The sequence below is a fragment of the Anabrus simplex genome, chromosome 2 (genome assembly GCF_040414725.1).
Source record: "Anabrus simplex isolate iqAnaSimp1 chromosome 2, ASM4041472v1, whole genome shotgun sequence".
Taxonomy (NCBI): Eukaryota; Metazoa; Arthropoda; class Insecta; order Orthoptera; family Tettigoniidae; genus Anabrus; species Anabrus simplex.
In genome coordinates this window covers 1,042,619,132-1,042,639,281 of record NC_090266.1, presented here as the reverse complement: position 1 = coordinate 1,042,639,281, position 20,150 = coordinate 1,042,619,132, and the positions used below count along the sequence as shown (strand labels likewise).

At 39.3% G+C, this 20,150-nt stretch overlaps 1 protein-coding gene across 1 annotated transcript in view; it reads left to right on the top strand.

Annotated features, from left to right (window-relative positions):
* The window catches only part of LOC136864677 (stalled ribosome sensor GCN1), a 599,881-nt gene that overhangs the window by 370,351 nt on the left and 209,380 nt on the right, over positions 1–20,150 (top strand). The window contains exon 28 of the mRNA XM_067141987.2: positions 18,121–18,269. Coding sequence (XP_066998088.2) covers positions 18,121–18,269 — 149 coding nt within the window. The remainder of the gene's footprint in view (positions 1–18,120; positions 18,270–20,150) is intronic.

Genomic DNA, 20,150 nt, shown 5'->3' with positions numbered 1-20,150 from the left:
TTCAGGAAATCTGTTTGGAATGTGTGGGTTTTCCAGAGATTTTTCAATGGTACAGACCACTACGTGATCCGCAGTGAACTAAGTATCTCTAGGCTTAGGATAGAGAAAATGAAATCTGTCGGCAGATGAATATGGATAGAAAATCTCCAGGACGTGGAAATAAGACGTAAATGATATGATTAGAGTGAAGTTTCAAACAGTGGACTGTATGCATGTTCAGGATATAGAAAGAGAATGGTGGCATACAGGGATGCTGTAGAAACGGCGAGGGAATGCCTAGGAAAAGATGGGAAAAAAGAAACATCTTGGTGGAATGATGAAGTGAGAGCAGCTTGTAAACGTACAAAGAAGGCATATCAGAAATGGCACCAAACTAGAACTGATGCGGACAAGGAATTGTACATAGATGAAAGAAAGAGAAACAAATACAGTCGAACCTCAATGACTCAAAATCAGTTAATTCAAAATATCACCTAATTTGAAGCAGCTCTCGTTCCCGGAAACATAAGGTACAGTTTTGCATGTTATTTAAATCGTTTAAGTCGAAAAACGGATAATTCGTAATTTGAAGAACAATGTTGGTCCCGTCACCGAAATTCAGACTTTTAATTCAAAACTTCCTTTACATTTAAAAAAAAATAGTTTTTTACAGAGTAATTAAAATTCAAAATTCCTCTGCATCATGAAAGAACGTATTTTCCAGAACATGAAGGGGTAACTTTGCGCACTTTCACCTACTTCGGCGTGTCTACAGTGTCATATCTATGTTCGAGCAGAATCGTAATTATTTTGTATTTGGCGTTTTAAGGAACGCCACAATATCACGTAGCAGGCAGTGTACGGAGAGGTAGAATCCGCGAACACTGGCGATGCTGACAGTTGGCGAAAAAGCGTGGCTTATAGCCTATAATCAATTCGTGCGCACCAAGCAATATTGTCAATGCCGATGAAACTGCATGGTTTATTTTTTTAAATGCTGAGGCCAAACGGACTTATGGTTTTAAAGGAGAGAACTGCCAGCCAGGAAATGTACTGTGTTGTTATGCAGTGCACACGAAAGTGAGAGACTTCCTTTCCCTGTCATAGGCATCTAAGAATGCAGACAGTACAGTAATCCAAAAGATAAAGCATTTGCACAGGGGAACCAGCAGAATTTTTCCTCATCTTCGAATCATGTTTTACTTCCTTTCATTGCGTGAGGTTACGTTTGTCATTGTTTAATGCAAGAAAATGCATATAATACAGTAATCCAATGAATAAAACACTCGCACAGGGGAGCCAGTATAGAATTCTCCTCGTTTTTGAATCATGTTTTCTTTCTTTGGATTTCATTGCGTGAGGTTATGTTTACCGGTGGGTTACCCAAGTGCACTATTTGAATACTGTAAATGCACCTTGCTGGATACGTTTGGGAAATACAGTAGAAGTCTGTTATAGAGAGAATTCATAACAGTGAAAAATTTGCTCGCTATAACGGATTGTCGTTATATCCGATTTTTGTATAAAAGTTGGAAAACCCTCCATGCACATTAAAATCGGTATGAAACGGCAATCAGTTTGTTCAAAACTTGCGTTTCCGCAGATGATATCCACACGACGGCTTACTTGTTTGTTATTTTTCGTAATCCGATACTACGTGAAAGTGTGTGTTTAATTTCATACTGAAAAATTATAGTACCGTATTTCTCCGAATCCAAGATGAACCACACTTTTTCCTTCAAAATATTTAAATCAGGCTCAAAGGATCTTTGTAAAATCATATGAATGCCTTGTTGTACAGTAGGCCTACGCATTTTTAGACTATTTTTAGACGCCGAACATTGACTTTCGTCATGCCGTATTTCTTTTTTCGGCTGCACAATTATTCTTTATTTCCGCAGGTTTAAGGACCATTAACTTAACATTGGCATCATACTACTGAAGAGAACCTGTTGAAAATTTTCCGGTAATACCTGTTCCATGCGTTTCTACAATACAACGATCCATCAGGAAATTATTCTTGCTGTCTATAAAACTGTTACTTTTACGCAGCGTCAGATATAACCGGCTACCGCTACACGCACGTCTCGCTTGCCGGGTTCGGCCAAATTCAGCGGCTAGCGATGTATAGGCATAATCGCGGACGTTGAATGTCAACGAACGAGTTTATTGCGCCACAGTATGGCCATTCCGCCCTTGCGTTTTTCGTGCACATACCTCACAATTTCATCTTTGACTTCTTTAAAGCGTCCTTGTTCGGACCACAATGCATTTTTTTGTACAGTACTCATTATTTTGGCTCATCTTCATCCTAACTCCAAATATTGGCTTTAGTTAGGCCTATGCCGTATTTTCTTGCTGCTGTACAATATTATTCTACATTTCCGAGTGTTTAATAACCATTAACTTAAAACTGGCATCATAATATCGACTAGAACCCATTGATAATTTGCCGGCAATACCTTTTCCACGTAAGTTATCTTTACAATATGACTATCCATCACAAAAATATTCCTGCTGTCTATAAAACTTAATTTTACTAAGCGTCAAGTACAATAGACGCGTTATAACTCTGCCACTGAGTAGCCATGGCTTTTCTAAGAATTCGAAGTATCGCATGTTTTGATGCCATTCTGCAGATTTGAGAAACACACAGGCACTGTACAACCGGTTGTCGCTTCTAGCGATGCATAGTAAAGAGGCGGTCGTTTGTCAACGAGTTCTGTGGGCATGTGAAAAGAAGCAGCGTGGTTACAGCGGTAGTTGCCAGTCGTATCCATTAACTTACTGTTAGGTCGCGAATGCAACAACCCTTGAGTTTTTGCATGAGATTCTGAGAAAAAAAAAGTCTTGGATTCGGAGAAATACGGTATCGCTCCAGAGATTTCTGTGGCAAACACCTCAGCTTTCTTCTTCAAACAGAGTCGCCCAACCTAACCGTATATGTATCATGAAAACTTATTTGAAACGCATGTAGAGAAATAGACTCCTTGCGAAAAAATTACATGTAAATAGCCTTAACTAGACGCGAGAAGATACGAAATATCCTCTGAAATCAGTGATGAACTCTGCCATATCTTGAGGCATATTAAAATTAAAATTAAGATATCGTTTACTTCAGTCTTTATTTTTAACGAGTTAACAACTGCTATCGGTCACATTATTTATGCATTTATTACGAAAACTTGTTATCCTCTTTCATTTCGAATTTTCTTTAGAGAACAGCAGTCGACGAGCATTATTAATCAACTCCGACATCGCCTTCGAATGTCGACGAGAGAAATCGCTAGTGCACAGAGCGAGGAAACGATGCCGAAGGTAATTGATAGAATACAATATCATCGCTGGGGTGCATAAATATCGGTAACGGAAAAATCGCGCGCGCTCAATCGTTCGTAATAACGGATGCGTCAGTGGTAGGGTTCTCGCCGTAACCGAAGGACAATGCACAGTTTAATATAGGAATTTTTAAGGGACAAAAAAAAAAAGTCGTCGCTATAACGGAATTCTCGTTATATGCAGTACTCGCTATAGCGGACTTCTACTGTAGTTTTTTTCCATGGCATTTGAGAGCTTTAAACTGTGTATCAAGGTTAATTGCATGTAGTAATGGGTCTTAGAATATATTGTGACGCTGCAAGGGTTGGAGTTTCCGAAGTACATGTTGGTTGTTAATTTGAAATCATGTAATTCGGAGTCCGATTTTTGCGTCCCAACGACTTCGAATTAACGAGGTGTTACTGTAGTTGTTGAATCCAAGAAGTCACTGTGGGAAGATTTTGTTAATAACCTGGAAAAGCTAAGTCAAGAAGCAGGGAACCTTTCTGGACAGCGATAACAAAAAATCTTAGAGAGGAAGGGGGAAAAGAAATGAGAGTTTTGGATAAATTAGGTGAACTAGTAACAGATCCCAGGGATTAAAAATAGGAGAGGATTTCCACCAATCAATACTTATTTATTGCATACATTAAACTACAGGACCGGTTTCGACCTCATATTCAAGGTCATCTTCAGCTGAACCATATATACATATTAATATAATGAAGCTTTGATTAAGATTGTGGTGTTGAAGGAATGCCATATGATGATGATGTACATTTAGTTACATACAAATGGGGCACGTCTTAATCGATAAACAGAATGCAACAAGCAACAGAAAAACACCAAACAACACACCCAGCTCCATCCCTACCCCTACAACAACAACAACTCTCCCTACCCCTCCTTTCCTTCCCCTCACAGCAGCTAGCATAAGCCCAAGAAGAACACGAAGTAGTACATTACAAGCTCGTATGTCAAACACAACTCAGCTACACCAACAACAGTAAGTACATATTCCAATTCACACACATAACCCTTAGACATTCCTCCGCACAATATCACTTATAACTCAATCTTATCTTCCACAGATTAACATAACATCATTGCACAGCTACAAATGGGAAAGGAGCCACTACTTTGAAACCAATGTCGCCCAAATTTACGGACGCCAATAAGAAAACATGAATTGGTTCTTATAAAAGGGCAACACACACAGCAGAGCTGAACATATTTTACTTGAATTTCGTCCATACATTTGGCACCCTTTTTAAATTGAAAGTGTTTTATCTCGCATACGCACAGGAAGACAAAACTTTTATCCATGCAATTTTACAAACTCTAAGAATAGCAGCTGATGTGTACAACTGTGAATAAGACTTAAATACGGAAGTTAGTCGATGTATTGACCACCAAGCAAGAACGAATGTTCATGTACATGAAGTGTTTTTATGTATTGTTTTTATCTTGTACATATATATAAGTTAGTTTAGGAAAAGACGTGTTTTATACACTAGTTTTAAGACCTTCAACATTTTAGACATACAGTTGCAATATTGCACAGAATGACATATACGCCAGCTCACGCTAAGACGTGCCCCATTTGTATGTAACTAAATGTACATCATCATCATATGGCATTCCTTCAACACCACAATCTTAATCAAAGCTTCATTATATTAATATGTATATATGGTTCAGCTGAAGATGACCTTGAATATGAGGTCGAAACCGGTCCTGTAGTTTAATGTATGCAATAAATAAGTATTGATTGGTGGAAATCCTCTCCTATTTTTAATTGTGCAATTGTCAATACGGAAATGAAGATTATAGATTACGAGATCCCAGGGAATCGCTTGACAGGTGGAAGGAATCTTCCTGGTGACGTCCCAAACAAAGCTCATGGGGAAGAGGCCAATGATGTTCATGAAACTATGTTTGAGGAACTTGAAGGGTGATACAGCAGTAGGAATAGATGAAATCCCGACCTGAAATGGTGAGATGTAATGGGAAGGCAGGGATAAAATAGGTTCATAGAGTAATAAGATTAGCATGGAATGTTATTAAGGTACCATCTGATTAGACGAAAGCAGTAATCGAACCTGTCTAGAAGCAAGGGAACAGGAAGAATTGCAACAACAATCAGGGTATTTGATTGATCGACAGCTTTGCTGCATCGTGATTCAATCTCCCTTACTATACTACCATCCTGGGAGAACACACATCCTAAATACTTCAAATGATTTACCTGTTCCAGCTTTGTACTCCATACCTGACAATGAGTTCTCTTAGATTTCTTACCTACTGACATCAATTTAGTCTTGGATAGGCCAATTTTCATATCATACTCATCGCACCTTATTTCAAGTTGCAAGATAATCAGACTGCAGGCTTTCAGCACAATTTACCGTTAAGACCAAGTTGGCAGCAGAGGCCAAACAGGTTACTAGATTTTCACCTAACTGAATCCCTCCCTGTCACTTAATACCTTTCAATAGTCGATCCATGTAAACCACAGACAACTAAGGTAAAAGATCTTCGTGCAACCCCTGCAAGGACCTTGAACCAAGAAATCATTTTAGCATCACTTCACTGCAGCCCAGTTGTAAACATATAAATGCCTTCGTTTGCTTTTAATAATTTACCTTTAATCCCATATTCCCCCAGCATGGCGAACATATTTTCCCTCGGTACTATATCATGTGCCTCATCTAGATCTACGAAACAAACATAACTGTCTATTCCTCTTATAGCATTTTTCAGTTACCTGTTGCATACTGAATATCTGATCCTGACAGCCCCTCTGTGGTTTGAAACTACACTGTTTTCATCCCTCTCAACCCCCAATTGCACTCTCCCTTCCAAGATACCAGTGAACACCTTGCCTGGTATACTGATCATACCCGACTACAGTTACAAGCTGGAGTCATGTAAGTTTGGCAACGTGCAGCGGAGGCCAAGGTGAAAGCGCGGAAGCTGTCCGTGTATGCTGATGTGTATTCAACTTCATCTTGTGTTTTGTTTTTCATGAATATGTTCGAGTATATGCAACAAAATAAATGATTAAATAATCATACTTAGAGCCTATTGTCGAAATGTGACGGCGCGGCAGCGATGAGTTGTTTAGGCAGTAGAGCTGGCTTTCTGAGCCCAACTCAGTCTGGTGGTATTTGAAGGTGCTCATATCAGTCAGCCTCGTGTGGTAGATTTATTGGCACGTTACAGAACTCCTACGGGACAAAATTTCAGCATCTTGGAGTCTCCAAAAAACCGTAAAAGTAGTTTGTGGGTCGTTAAATCAATAACATTTTCTGTGAATGCGCAGTCTGAATTTGGGTTACTAATAAAACTTTTTGTATATTTGCATACGCCCAGTAAATGTGTTCCCAAGTATCATAGCAACTACAGCTAAAAAAAAAGTTTTCTTACCTCGTTTTAGTTTCCTTCAGACGTGGTATTAAAACAAAAATGGATTTGTCACTTTAAACGGGATAATTGGGAACCTGGGAAGGATTCAGTTGTGTGCATAAAACATTTCACACACGAACGTTTTTCAACAGGGGATAAAATTTGTGATAGTAAAGGTACCCCTAAACCTAATGAGATTCTTCCTGATGCATGTACAATTGAAATGAAAATCCACAACCTGTTTCCAGTCATTTGACCGGGTTAGAAATGGAATGAATGAAGCCCCATCTAGCAGCGAGGATACAAATTCCTCTGGTGCAATGATTGACTGACAGATGAAATGAAATGATTTTGGAGTGTGTTACTGGAATGAAAGATGACAGGGAAAACCGGAGTGTCCAGAGAAAAACCTTTCCCACCTCCGCTTTGTCCAAAACAAATCTCGCATGGAGTGACCGAGATTTGAACCACGGAACCCAGTGGTGAGAGGCTGGCGTGCTACTGCATGACCCACGGAGGCTATGCATGTCCAATTATTTACTTAAATTTGCCAAAATAGTTGTCATATCCAGGAGCAGGGAAAACGAGAAGATGGATGATTTGCCAAATCTAAGCCATTTACTCAAAATTCACCAAGACTGTGTATGTTAATAGTTATCAGGTGTCTGTAAAAGAAATTACATGTTTAACTGATGGTAAAATATCCAAGTGGGCACAACAAAATGAATATTTAATAAATTATATAGGAGCTACTCATAGCAGCATTAGTGTTGAAGTGTACAAAGAAATGTATTAAAAATGTTTGACAAGCTCATAGAGTTTCGTGAGTTAATCAGTGAAAGCACAGACGCTTTGTCTTACCTCATATTTTTAAGGGAACAATTCGAACTTTGCACTGAAAGGAAGAATTCCTCAAAAACTTTTGTTTGGAACTGTGAAAGCAAATTATTAACTGTTAGGGATGTTTCAAAGTGATAACTTAGAAGGAAGTACTGATAGCTTAGCGGTTGTAACTATAGTGTTACTACACTTTGTCCTAGAAAGTGAGATGAAAATTAGGATTAAGGGCGTTCTAGGCTTGCGGTTGTGGTGGTATGGGAAAGTGCAGTTAAGTTGTAGCCAATTAGAAATGTCTGATTCCATCTAGACAGGTGTTGTTACGTTCAATATGGAAGGAATAAACAATTTAGACTTGCTTTTATCATGCAAAGTTTTTTTTTAAATTGGCCTTACATCGCACAGACACAGATAGGTTTTACGGCGACGGGTGGGTAGGAAAGGCCATGGAGTGGGGAGGACGCGGCCATGTCCTTCATTAGGGTAGAGCCCCAGCATTTGCCTGGTGAGAAAATGGGAAAACACGCACAACTATCTTCAGGGCTGCCGACATTGGAGGTCGAACCCACTATCTCCCGGATGCAAGCTCATAGCTGTGCAGTTTTTGGTGGGCATTTTGAGATGTCAGGGGTAATATACATTTCTGGGTATACGGTAAGAACAATATCCAGAAGGATAAGCTGTGACAAATGTTTAGGTCTCCTGCAGAGTAATGTAACAGATGAACCCTATATTGAAGAACTCAGAGAGGTGTGTTAGTAGTGCCATCAGATTGTGTTATGTGTGTCTGCATAACAGTGACAGGAATCCTGACAGTGACAGTGATACCTTCTTGGTATCTGAAGACTAGGTACCTGGATTTTGAAAATCAAAAAGAATTTCTCTTCTCTATATCCAGAGCTGCTTTAGAAGAGATGAAAATTAATAGTTCTGGTTCATCGCTATAACTATCTCTAACACCAATATAAATGGTCCGTTATTGGACATTATAAATTTTCCAGCTAGCTCATTCTTGGTTGCCAGCGTTTCGCCCTCGTGTGCTAGGGTGGGCTCATCAGTTGGCACCCAGCACACCCACCAATACGCTGGCTAGTGCATACCGTGGAGGCCACTGCGTAGGCTAACTGTAGCCACCGGCAGTGCCAATGCACTAAGAGACTTTGTCTCATCACTAAAAATTGATGCCTGCTTGGCCATCAGATGATACAGATGTTGATTCCCATAGGGAATCTGAAATATTTGTCCTGAATGAGCAAATTTATAATACCAATATAAATGGTCCGTTATTGGACATTATAAATTTTCCAGCTAGCTCATTCTTGGTTGCCAGCGTTTCGCCCTCGTGTGCTAGGGTGGGCTCATCAGTTGGCACCCAGCACACCCACCAATACGCTGGCTAGTGCATACCGTGGAGGCCACTGCGTAGGCTAACTGGAGCCACCGGCAGTGCCAATGCACTAAGAGACATTGTCTCATCACTAAAAATTGATGCCTGCTTGGCCATCAGATGATATAGATGTTGATTCCCATAGGGAATCTGAAATATTTGTCCTGAATGAGCAAATTTATAATACCAATATAAATGGTCCGTTATTGGACATTATAAATTTTCCAGCTAGCTCATTCTTGGTTGTCAGCGTTTCGCCCTCGTGTGCTAGGGTGGGCTCATCAGTTGGCACCCAGCACACCCACCAATACGCTGGCTAGTGCATACCATGGAGGCCACTGCGTAGGCTAACTGGAGCCACCGGCAGTGCCAATGCACCCTAGCACACGAGGGCGAAACGCTGGCAACCAAGAATGAGCTAGCTGGAAAATTTATAATGTCCAATAACGGACCATTTATATTGGGATTATAAATTCGCTCATTCAGGACAAATATTTCAGATTCCCTATGGGAATCAACATCTATATCATAACTATCTCTGTCGGTGCGACATGAAGCAAAAAAAAAAAATTTCTGGTTTGAACGCCCTCATTGTGGATGTGACAATAATGGTCTGATAGATTGCTTTCTGTCCACATTTTCCAATGTCGTCTTAAATAATTATAGAAAGCAGATGAACAACACAAGTTATATCAGCAGTGAGGATAAAAACATTAAATGGTGGAAGCTGTCAACACTCCACAATAATTGAGCTTGTGAATACTGTCTTAAAGTGTTTTGTTTTTATTCATGTAAAATGTGTATTTCTAACTTCATTGTATGCATTCACTTGCGTGTGTGTGTGTGTTTCTTAGTATCATTTTACGATTAGTGTGCATTTATTATAATCATCATGTTGGTCTAACTGTAGGTAGCGAATATGTGTGAAGTCATTTAGAGTCGGACACGCCCCCTTTTTTCTCGGCCTCCTCAACCCCCTGTGGGTGGGGGGACGCAGACGAATACATCCACGTTATCCCCTACCTGTTGTAAGAGGCGACTAAAAGGGGCGACCAAGGGATGATTTTCATTAGAACCCTGAAACTACTTGTGATTAGTTCCACCATGCAGGGAACACCATGGGTCGCTTTTACTTGCGCATAGTACCAGTATGATAGGTACCAAATAGGTTTGTGATTAATAGAAATAGAGTATGTTGGCAGCATCTACAGTACCTGTGATTCGTACCCCTATGTGCGCAACATCATGGGATTAGCGACACCATGGTTCTGCCTTGCTTATGCTTATTACCCACTATATGAGGAACACCACAGGATAGTGCGGGTCCCTGTGGTTAGTCCACTTACGTGAGGAACGCCATAGGTTTGTGTTGCCAGTATTGGTTTGAGTTGACTATAAATAGTGCCGCATTGTGCGAAACACCATAGCTCTGTGTTACATATGCGAATTTCATTACCTGTGAGTAGTACCATAATGTGTGGAATACCACGAGTCTATGCTACTTTTGATTAGTACCGCAACATGACACATAGGATGGTTCTATTTTCCTAGCGATAAGTACCATTTTGAGGGGTTGATGACCTGGATTCTGGACCCGTTTCGAATAAAAGCATTATCGATTCAGTATTGTGCATTAGAAGCAGTCCCTTGGTCAGTACTACTATTGTTTAACGCTAGTTTCTGGGAATGTGGGGCGTTGCGGGTCGGATCTACTGATTGTTTTAACTTTATATCCATTCTTTCATCCTCACGTTTTCTAATTCTGGTCAGTGGAGGATTATGAATTTTTGAAACTGTCATAACATTTCATACCATTAGGGGCCAATGACCTAGATGTTAGGCCCCTTTAAACAGCATCATCGTCATCTCCTATCGGCCTCCGCTTGACAGATAGGTACAGCGTTGCCAAGCGTACCTTCCAGCTTTAACTGTAGATGGCTCTGATAGAGATGTGTTTTTTTTTTTAATTTTTAAATATTTTTACAATTTGCTTTACTTTGCTTTGCATCATCTTATGGTGACGATGGGATGGGAAAGGCCTGGGAGTGGGAAGGAATCGGCCGTGGCTTTAAGGTACAGCCCCAGCATTTGCCTGGTGTGAAAATTGGAAACAACGGAATACCATCTTTAGGACTACTCACATGTGACCAAAACCACAGGACCTTCAGTTTTTCATGGAATCCAAACCAGAAGGGTGAGAATAATTCCACCAGGATGCGCTGGAATTTGAATTATAGCTGCCTTAATAAGAAGCAAAACTGATGCCGGTTGGCTATACTGGACAAGTGCTAGGTAGCTATCCGGAGCTTGACACCAATATACGGGGTTGGCTACACTGATATTCAGCAATTATTTGCTTTCGAGTGAGGTGATAGTCTTATTTTCCTGTGCTTTCATTTGCAAATTATCACCAACAGACCAAACAAGGGGAGTTTGTACAATTATGGATGGCAATGATTTACGTCAAGCTTTCATGAGGTTAATTGTGCGGATTCAAAATCAGTACCTCTTTGGGCTTTAAATTTTGAGATGTTACGTTTAAATTTTCTTAGATGAGTTATAAGCTGTCATTTAAGCAAACATTTCCGAACGTTTTCTTGGAGTCGAGTGTTCAAGGCGCTAGCTTCTAAATACAGTAAAACCTCGTTAAGATGTTTCTGCAGGGGACAAGGTAAAAGAACATATTTTTAGCGAGAAAACTTACTATTGAATACGCGAATAAAAACTATCCAACAGTGATATGGAAACACTAGATAAGATTTTTTTCTGACATAATGGGATTTTCGTTGTATATTCGTGGGTACAGTGAAAACTATGAGAAGAGAGTATTAAAAGGTATGAAAAACACGAGAGAACAAATATGGATATTTGTTCTGCTGGGGCTTATGAAATAATAGTGCACTGAAAAGTGTTAAAAACACCACACACTGTGTCCAGTATTCGGGAGATAGTTTGTTTGAATCCCACCTCCAGCAGCCCTGAAGAGGGTTTTCAGTGTTTTCCCATTTTCACACAAGGCAAATGTTGGGGCTGTACCTTAAGGCCACGGCCACTTCCTTCCCACTCGTAGCACCTTCCTGTCCCATCGTCGCCATAAGACCTATCTGTGTCAGTGCGACATAAAGCAACTTGCTAAAAAGAAAAAAAACTACCTAACAAATATGAAAACATTTGAACGGGTTTGTTTAAATATTGTAGTAGTATTATTGCAGATCACACTCTTTCAAAATAAATGTTAATAAAAGCCTTTTATTTCGGACCAGTTAGTTATTAAACATTACTTTTCTGATCACACAGTTAGACAATGACTTGAAGGTTATTCACTGCCATGTGCGAGTGCGACTGCAGTAGAATGACTTTGGCCACCATTTTGAATCGAACGACCGACCGTTCAAGGCCGATTTGAGTGATCAAGGCAAAACTGGAAGGTGCAAGTTTAAACATTCACGCCGATTCTGCGCATTTGAAGATGTGGTTGCCAGTCGATTTGCTGACACTTTTATTTGTCTCCATTAGTAACGAATTTCACTTTTCCCATATCAATAATTTGGCTATTACAAGACAAATATGCACCAGGCTGGTCAACTTCATACGATTGTTCCAGCTGTAGACTATTGCGCAACAAATATTCGCTACCCTTCATTGTACAACTAAACACGAAATACATTTTTAACTTCTGAATGGAATGTGAAATACAAGCACAAATAGGCTCATTGTGTTATTCTGAAGTTTCACTGCTAACCGGCAAGCAAAACTGAGCATTTCTGAGGTATTTTGCTTGCTCCACGGAGGTGCATTTTGTCCTGTGAGGTTCAAGAATTCAAGGCCTTTTCCAGTTATCACGTACTGCAGTGAGGGCTCTTACCCAAGTTGAAAATCGCATTCCGTCCACAAGGGATGACAAATTCCATTTTCGGGGCTAGGAAAAATGTGATCGTAATAAGCGGTAATTGTAATCTATAATCTTCATTTCCGTATTGACGAATTACACAATTAGGAATAGGAAAGGATTTCCACCTATCAATACTTATTTATTGCACTTATTATGCTACAGGACTGGTTTCGACCCCTTACATAGCGTCATCTTCAGCTGAAGCATACATTCACATCTATGTCATGAGGCTATGATTAAGATTACGTTGTCTAGGGAATGCCATATGACAATAAACATATAAAAGATGAATACAAAATATATATATATGTGTTAGTTTTAAGTAGAGATGCGTTTTATAAACTAATTTCAAGACTTAAAACATATCATTTTAGACATACAATTGCATTGTCGCACATAGTGACATACACGCCAGATCCTGTTTCAACATGCCCCAGTTGGATGTGACCAAATGTTTGTCATATGGCATTCCCTAGACAATATAATCTTAATCATGACATAGATGTGAATGTATGGTTCAACTGAAGATGACCCTATGGAAGGGGTCGAAACCGGTCCTGTAGTATAATAAGTGCAATAAATAAGTATTGATAGGTGGAAATCCTTTCCTATTTCTAATAAGCGGTAATAGCGAAAATTCATGACTTGATAAGCGAGGTATTTTTCGTATAGATTTAATATCAGGACTTCGAATTTACAACATGCTACATGGGAAAACGTATTAATGAGGAATGCACTAGTGAGGTTTCACTGTAAAATCTATATAAATTAGTTTCCATTAGGCTTCGCATGCATCCATCCATCTATACATACATACATACATACATTACATAAACATTCGTTATACACTGATATGCCTTTGTCTGCAAGCTTCTGTGAATTTACTAACTATTGCCACAATCCGCTATTTGTAACTAGTTCTATGGCCTTGTTAAGTTCTATACCACTTATCATTAAATCGTTGAAAATTCAGTTTAACCATCATTGTCTTGGTCTCCCTGTACTTCTCTTACCCTCCAAGAGAGTCCATTATTCTCGTAGGTAACCTGTCCTCCTCCATTCACCTCACGTGACCCCACCACCGAAGCTGGTTTATGTGTACAGCTTCATCCATAAAGTTCATTCCTAACTTAACCTTTATGTCCTCCCAAGTAACCTCCTGCCATTGTTCCCACCTGTTTATATCAGCAATCATTAATACCAATATAGTTGGTCCGTTATTGGACATTATAAATTTTCCATCTAACTCATTCCTGGTTACCAGCGTTTCACCCCAGCTTAGCACACTGGAAAATTTATGTCCAATAATGGACCAACTATATTGGTAAAATAAATTTACTCATTCGGGACAAATAGCATAGGTTCCCTATGGGAATCAACATCTGTATCATCAGCAATCATTCTCGCTACGTTCATGTCTTTTACTTCTAACTTATTCATATCATTAGTTTCGCCAGCTTCCACTCCAATTAATTGAAGGAACAAGAATCCACCTGATCGATACTTTCACTTTTATTTAGCCTTAGGCTATTTCAATAGACATTAGATTAAAAGTTCAGAACATGTTTCGAATGCGTTGCATTCATCATCAGCTGCTTGCATTTGGCAAAAGTAAAAATTAGCTAAAAACAGTCTCACAATTTTCTTAAAACCTTAAAAACAAGTGTTAGTAGTGCGTGTGTGAATGGATGGGGGGGGGGAAGAGGGGGGGGGGGGATGCATTGAAGGCGTTTGTTAGTTAAACTAAGACTTATTATTAAAAATCTTAATGTTAAAACACTGATGGACTAAAATGCAGTTCACTATGAGTCTTGTGAATTTTCCATGAGTTCGTTGAATTGCTGAAGAACTTGTATGCACTATGTGAAGTATTTCTGTTGAGCTATTAGTAAAAAGTTTCCTTGAGAAGGCATCCGGTGTTTTCACGTCTCTTGTCTCCTGTTGAGTGGAGAGGTGTGGCTTGTTTCGAATGTGAAGTTTGCTAATTTGTAGTTTGTATGAAAACAGTTGGATCGTCTGTATCACGATCTGTAACTGGCAGGAAAAATGCGGCTGTTAGTTGGAGTTTGAAAGACGTAACGGATAATAAGTCTTTAAATGTAGGAAAGTATAAAAGTATGAACTTACCCTTGTCTTGCGTGTTAGTTTAACTTCCCGTGCTGCGGGAGTGGGTTTAATCCGGCTGCCTTCAGCCTTGTATTGTAACTGTGTGCTGTAGTTCGTGAGTTAGCCTGGTTAGGAGGGAGGGGAAATGCGGACGCGTCGTCATTTGCTATATCGGGCGGGGAGGAGGTTACTGCTTGTGACGTATCGGCCTTGTGATTGCTTGAAGTATGCGCTGGGCGTGTTTGCTTCCTTCGTAATAACTCAATGTATCTCAGTATGCAGAATCATAAAAACCAACCTATTAGAACACAAAAAGGTAAGCATACCCGAAATAGAAGAATTTATGGTTATCCTTGAATTCGTCCTTAGTCAGAACTATTTTATGTTTAACGGTAAGATTTATCGGCAGGATGGCCTCCCCATGGGCGCTCCAGCCTCGGGCATACTAGCAAACATTTACTTGGATTACTTGGAACATTCCTACATTATAGACCATATCCAAGGACTTGATTTATGGGTACGCTACGTTGATGATACGTACGCCATAATTGACAAGGATCATAATGACAGTTCTAGCATTTTACACATGTTGAACACCTTAGACCCCAATATACAGTTTACGGTCGAAGAAGAAGAAAATGGTTCGATTAATTTTTTAGACGTGACCACAACTAAAAAAGACAACGAATTTCACTTTAGTATTTATAGAAAACCTACATTCACCCCAACAACCATTCATAGTAACTCCCTACACCCCGATTCACACAAAAAATCAGCGTATCACAGTTTTATCAACAGAGCTTTTGAAATCCCGTTAAACAACAAAGAGAGAAATAAAGAATTAGCCTTCATTCGACAGCAGGCCCTTATTAATGGTTTTAACTTAAAAACCATTAACGGATTAATTGCCAAACGCAAGCATAAACTACAAACAAACTTAACAAAACAATCAGAGCAAACAAAAAAGTACGTAAGGTTCACCTTTAACAATCCCAACATTTATGCAATTACCAATTTATTCAAGAAGCATGACATAAAAATAGCGTTCTCGACAACTAACAATACAAGACAAAAATTTTTCAACCACAATATGGTCAATCAAAATAGCGATGAGCGGTTCCAGGATTCAGGTGTTTATAAACTGACATGCAATCAGTGCAAGGCCACATACATAGGGCAATCTGGACGTAACTTCACAATAAGGTACTTAGAACACGTCAACGCGGAGAAACATAAAAGATTCTCAGCAATGGGAGCACACATGAGTGAAACAGGCCATAGATTCACAGACATTAAACAAGACCTATTAATTCTCAATACGCTAAACAAGGGAAGGTTAATGAACAGTCTGGAAAATATTCATATCCTTCTAGACAAGTCATTTAATAAGGACAAGAATTTGAATGAAGTAAACGAACAGAGGAACCCCTTATTTGAATGCATACTGAGATACATTGAGTTATTACGAAGGAAGCAAACACGCCCAGCGCATACTTCAAGCAATCACAAGGCCGATACGTCACAAGCAGTAACCTCCTCCCCGCCCGATATAGCAAATGACGACGCGTCCGCATTTCCCCTCCCTCCTAACCAGGCTAACTCACGAACTACAGCACACAGTTACAATACAAGGCTGAAGGCAGCCGGATTAAACCCACTCCCGCAGCACGGGAAGTTAAACTAACACGCAAGACAAGGGTAAGTTCATACTTTTATACTTTCCTACATTTAAAGACTTATTATCCGTTACGTCTTTCAAACTCCAACTAACAGCCGCATTTTTCCTGCCAGTTACAGATCGTGATACAGACGATCCAACTGTTTTCATACAAACTACAAATTAGCAAACTTCACATTCGAAACAAGCCACACCTCTCCACTCAACAGGAGACAAGAGACGTGAAAACACCGGATGCCTTCTCAAGGAAACTTTTTACTAATAGCTCAACAGAAATACTTCACATAGTGCATACAAGTTCTTCAGCAATTCAACGAACTCATGGAAAATTCACAAGACTCATAGTGAACTGCATTTTAGTCCATCAGTGTTTTAACATTAAGATTTTTAATAATAAGTCTTAGTTTAACTAACAAACGCCTTCAATGCATCCCCCCCCCCCCTCTTCCCCCCCCCCATCCATTCACACACGCACTACTAACACTTGTTTTTAAGGTTTTAAGAAAATTGTGAGACTGTTTTTAGCTAATTTTTACTTTTGCCAAATGCAAGCAGCTGATGATGAATGCAACGCATTCGAAACATGTTCTGAACTTTTAATCTAATGTCTATTGAAATAGCCTAAGGCTAAATAAAAGTGAAAGTATCGATCAGGTGGATTCTTGTTCCTTCAATTAATTGGATCTTATAGTCGATACGGATATGAAGTGGATAGTATGTAACAGCTTCCACTCCAGTAAAGCAACATTTGTCTGAAAAACGACCAGCGATTGGTCACATTTCAGCAGTCCCATAAACCTGTCTACTTACCTGCGGTTTCTTCTTCCATTTCAGTCATTCTTCATGTTGTTGGAGAAAGTGGAATATCAGATCCTTGTAGCCAAGAAAATAGATCATCGATATTGATTGGTTTTATTGATATTTACTTAATATAAAGTGGAAGTTAAGAGTACTACCTCAAGCTGTTATATTTAACATGAATACCACATGCATTAATGAGTTTGGGTATGCTAGCAGCAGTTGTTCAGGTAATTTTGTTCATGTCGGCTACAGTGCAGATGGTGCCATGAATTCATATTGGCTTTTATAACAATCCTCTCGGCAAGCTCTATGCTGATGGAAATTGCGTGCATACTTGAAAACCACTTCCCAGTCAGAATCCTGCAACATTCTTCTCTCTCAACTCTCTGGTCACACTCAAAAAGGAAGTTAAAAGCATAAGATATTTTTACTTTGATCTTGTTAGGCATGTACCTCTCGCCTCTCCTGTACCAAAATTTTACAACTTATTCTGGAATTTTTAAAGACAATTTCTCTGTGAATATTTATTTTGTCAAGTTCCTTCTTGCTACTTGAAATGGTGAGTTGTTCAACAAAGTTATTTTTCATATGCAGACAGACATATTTTGTACAGTTTTATGCAATTGAAATCCGATCTAAAATTCTATACCTGCTCTTGGGTGTGTGCGTTCATTCATGTGTAATGTTTTTAATCTTCCTTTATGATTGTTTCAGGCACTTGCAGACGAAAATGAGTATGTTCGTGATACAGCTCTGAAAGCTGGTCAAAGGATAGTGAATTTGTATGCTGATACGGCTATTATGTTACTCCTACCAGAGTTGGAGAAAGGTTTATTTGATGACAACTGGCGAATTCGATACAGGTGAATATTTTGCATAGCATTTTTGCTGATTCACTTTCCAGCCCTCTATTACTGGTGAGATTTTCTAGTGTGTTGACACTGCTAGCCAAATCTTTTATTGATATATATATATATATATATTATTATTATTATTATTATTTTATTTTTTTATTTTATTTTTACAATTTGCTTTACGTCACACCGACACAGGTAAATCTTATGGCGACGATGGGAGCGGAAAGTGTTAGGAGTGGGAAGGAAACGGCCGTTCCCTTAATTAATGTACAGCCCCAGCATTTGCCTGGTGTGAAAATGGGAAACCACAGAAAACCATCTTCAGGGCTGCCGACAGTGGGATTCGAACCCACTATCTCGCGAATACTGGATACTGGCCGTACTTACGCAACTGCAGCTATCGATCTCGGTGATATTTACTTTTTATAAAGTGGAAGTTACAGGTACTACTTCAAGTTGGTGTATAGTAGAACGTCTGTTATATGTTCGCGGAAGCTACATTTTCCCGTATTATTTGTTCAAATTACGTGGTCCCGTGAGCATCCTTATTTATTCATCTTGTAAAAATCTTGCATTATCTGTTCTTGAAGAAATGATTTCCCGGATCAACTGTCCAGAAATTTGAGTCCCATCAACACTAAATCCTCGATCACACGTTTTTCAAGAAACTGTATCCCACGAAAGAACGGCTACAGCATACATACACATCTTGGTGTTAACGTCTCATCATTGTGATAATTAGAGGTAGTACGGTACTGGAAAAGCGATCGGCTGTGACCTTGCATAAGGGACGTCTTAGCATTGCATTCGGGTGGTATTGTTTAGAGAATCCTAGGAACTCATAAAGCAGAGTGTTCACAACAATTGGAAGGAGACAGAGCACATTTTGACAGCTCTACTTGAAGACAGAACAAGTTTCGTCAAAGGTTCGTACTTGCAAAACATCCACATTATGTCAGAGGTTAGATTTCCCCCCCCCCATTGTAACGCCAAACAAGTTTTTGGCACTCCTCTCAGGGCACTGTATAGTCACTGGGCTTTCAGGCAGGAATGGAAACTGCTCCTTCTTAAGTAACACATATTTAGTATCTTAATATAATAGTATACGATTATCGAGACCAGAACCAGTCTTGCACCTTATATACGTAAAGCCATGGGGGGTTTTGGGATTGCCTGTTATTGTTTAGGTCCTAATATAAGACTGGGAATTCCACGTTTTCGTTTAAAATGTTATAAAAACTGCAGTTGTTTTATTTACGTACGTTACATTTCAAAAGTTTGTGTTATTTTTCACTCGTATGGACTTGTACAGCAAGCACACTTTCCAGCTGAGCTCAAGGTCACAAATAATGGTAATTTCTGAAGTTTTTATGATTGTTTTTCTCTTTTCAATTTGGTTGTGTTTAGTGACGGGCAGAATTGAATATAATGCATTTGAGAACTTCAGAATAGTTTCTTACATTCAAAACCATATTCGAGAGATGAACATAACCTTTAAAATTCGATACAGGCCTAATTTACGCGGTACAAGTTTTCCATAAACTAAGAACAGTATACCGGTGACCAAATTACATTGGAAGATTAAAAAAAAGGAATTTCGCCATCATGCTGGGCACTTCCGTATCATATGTGCTTTATTTTATTAGATTAGAGAATTACCAACTACTTGTGGTCGATTGTTTGGCTTGGCGTTACCGGTATTAGATTTTTTGAAGAGTTGGCTGATCAAAGTTGCTGAATTGAAAGAAGTTTTCAGAAGAAACTGACGAAGTTTCCCCAGTAGAACTGAATGTAAAATTGCGAGATTTTTAAGTCTTGTACCGGTAATTCATGTTTGAAGCCAGCCCTGCAGTCTAACTTGCCTGCCTCTCACCCAGAGAGCCCGGG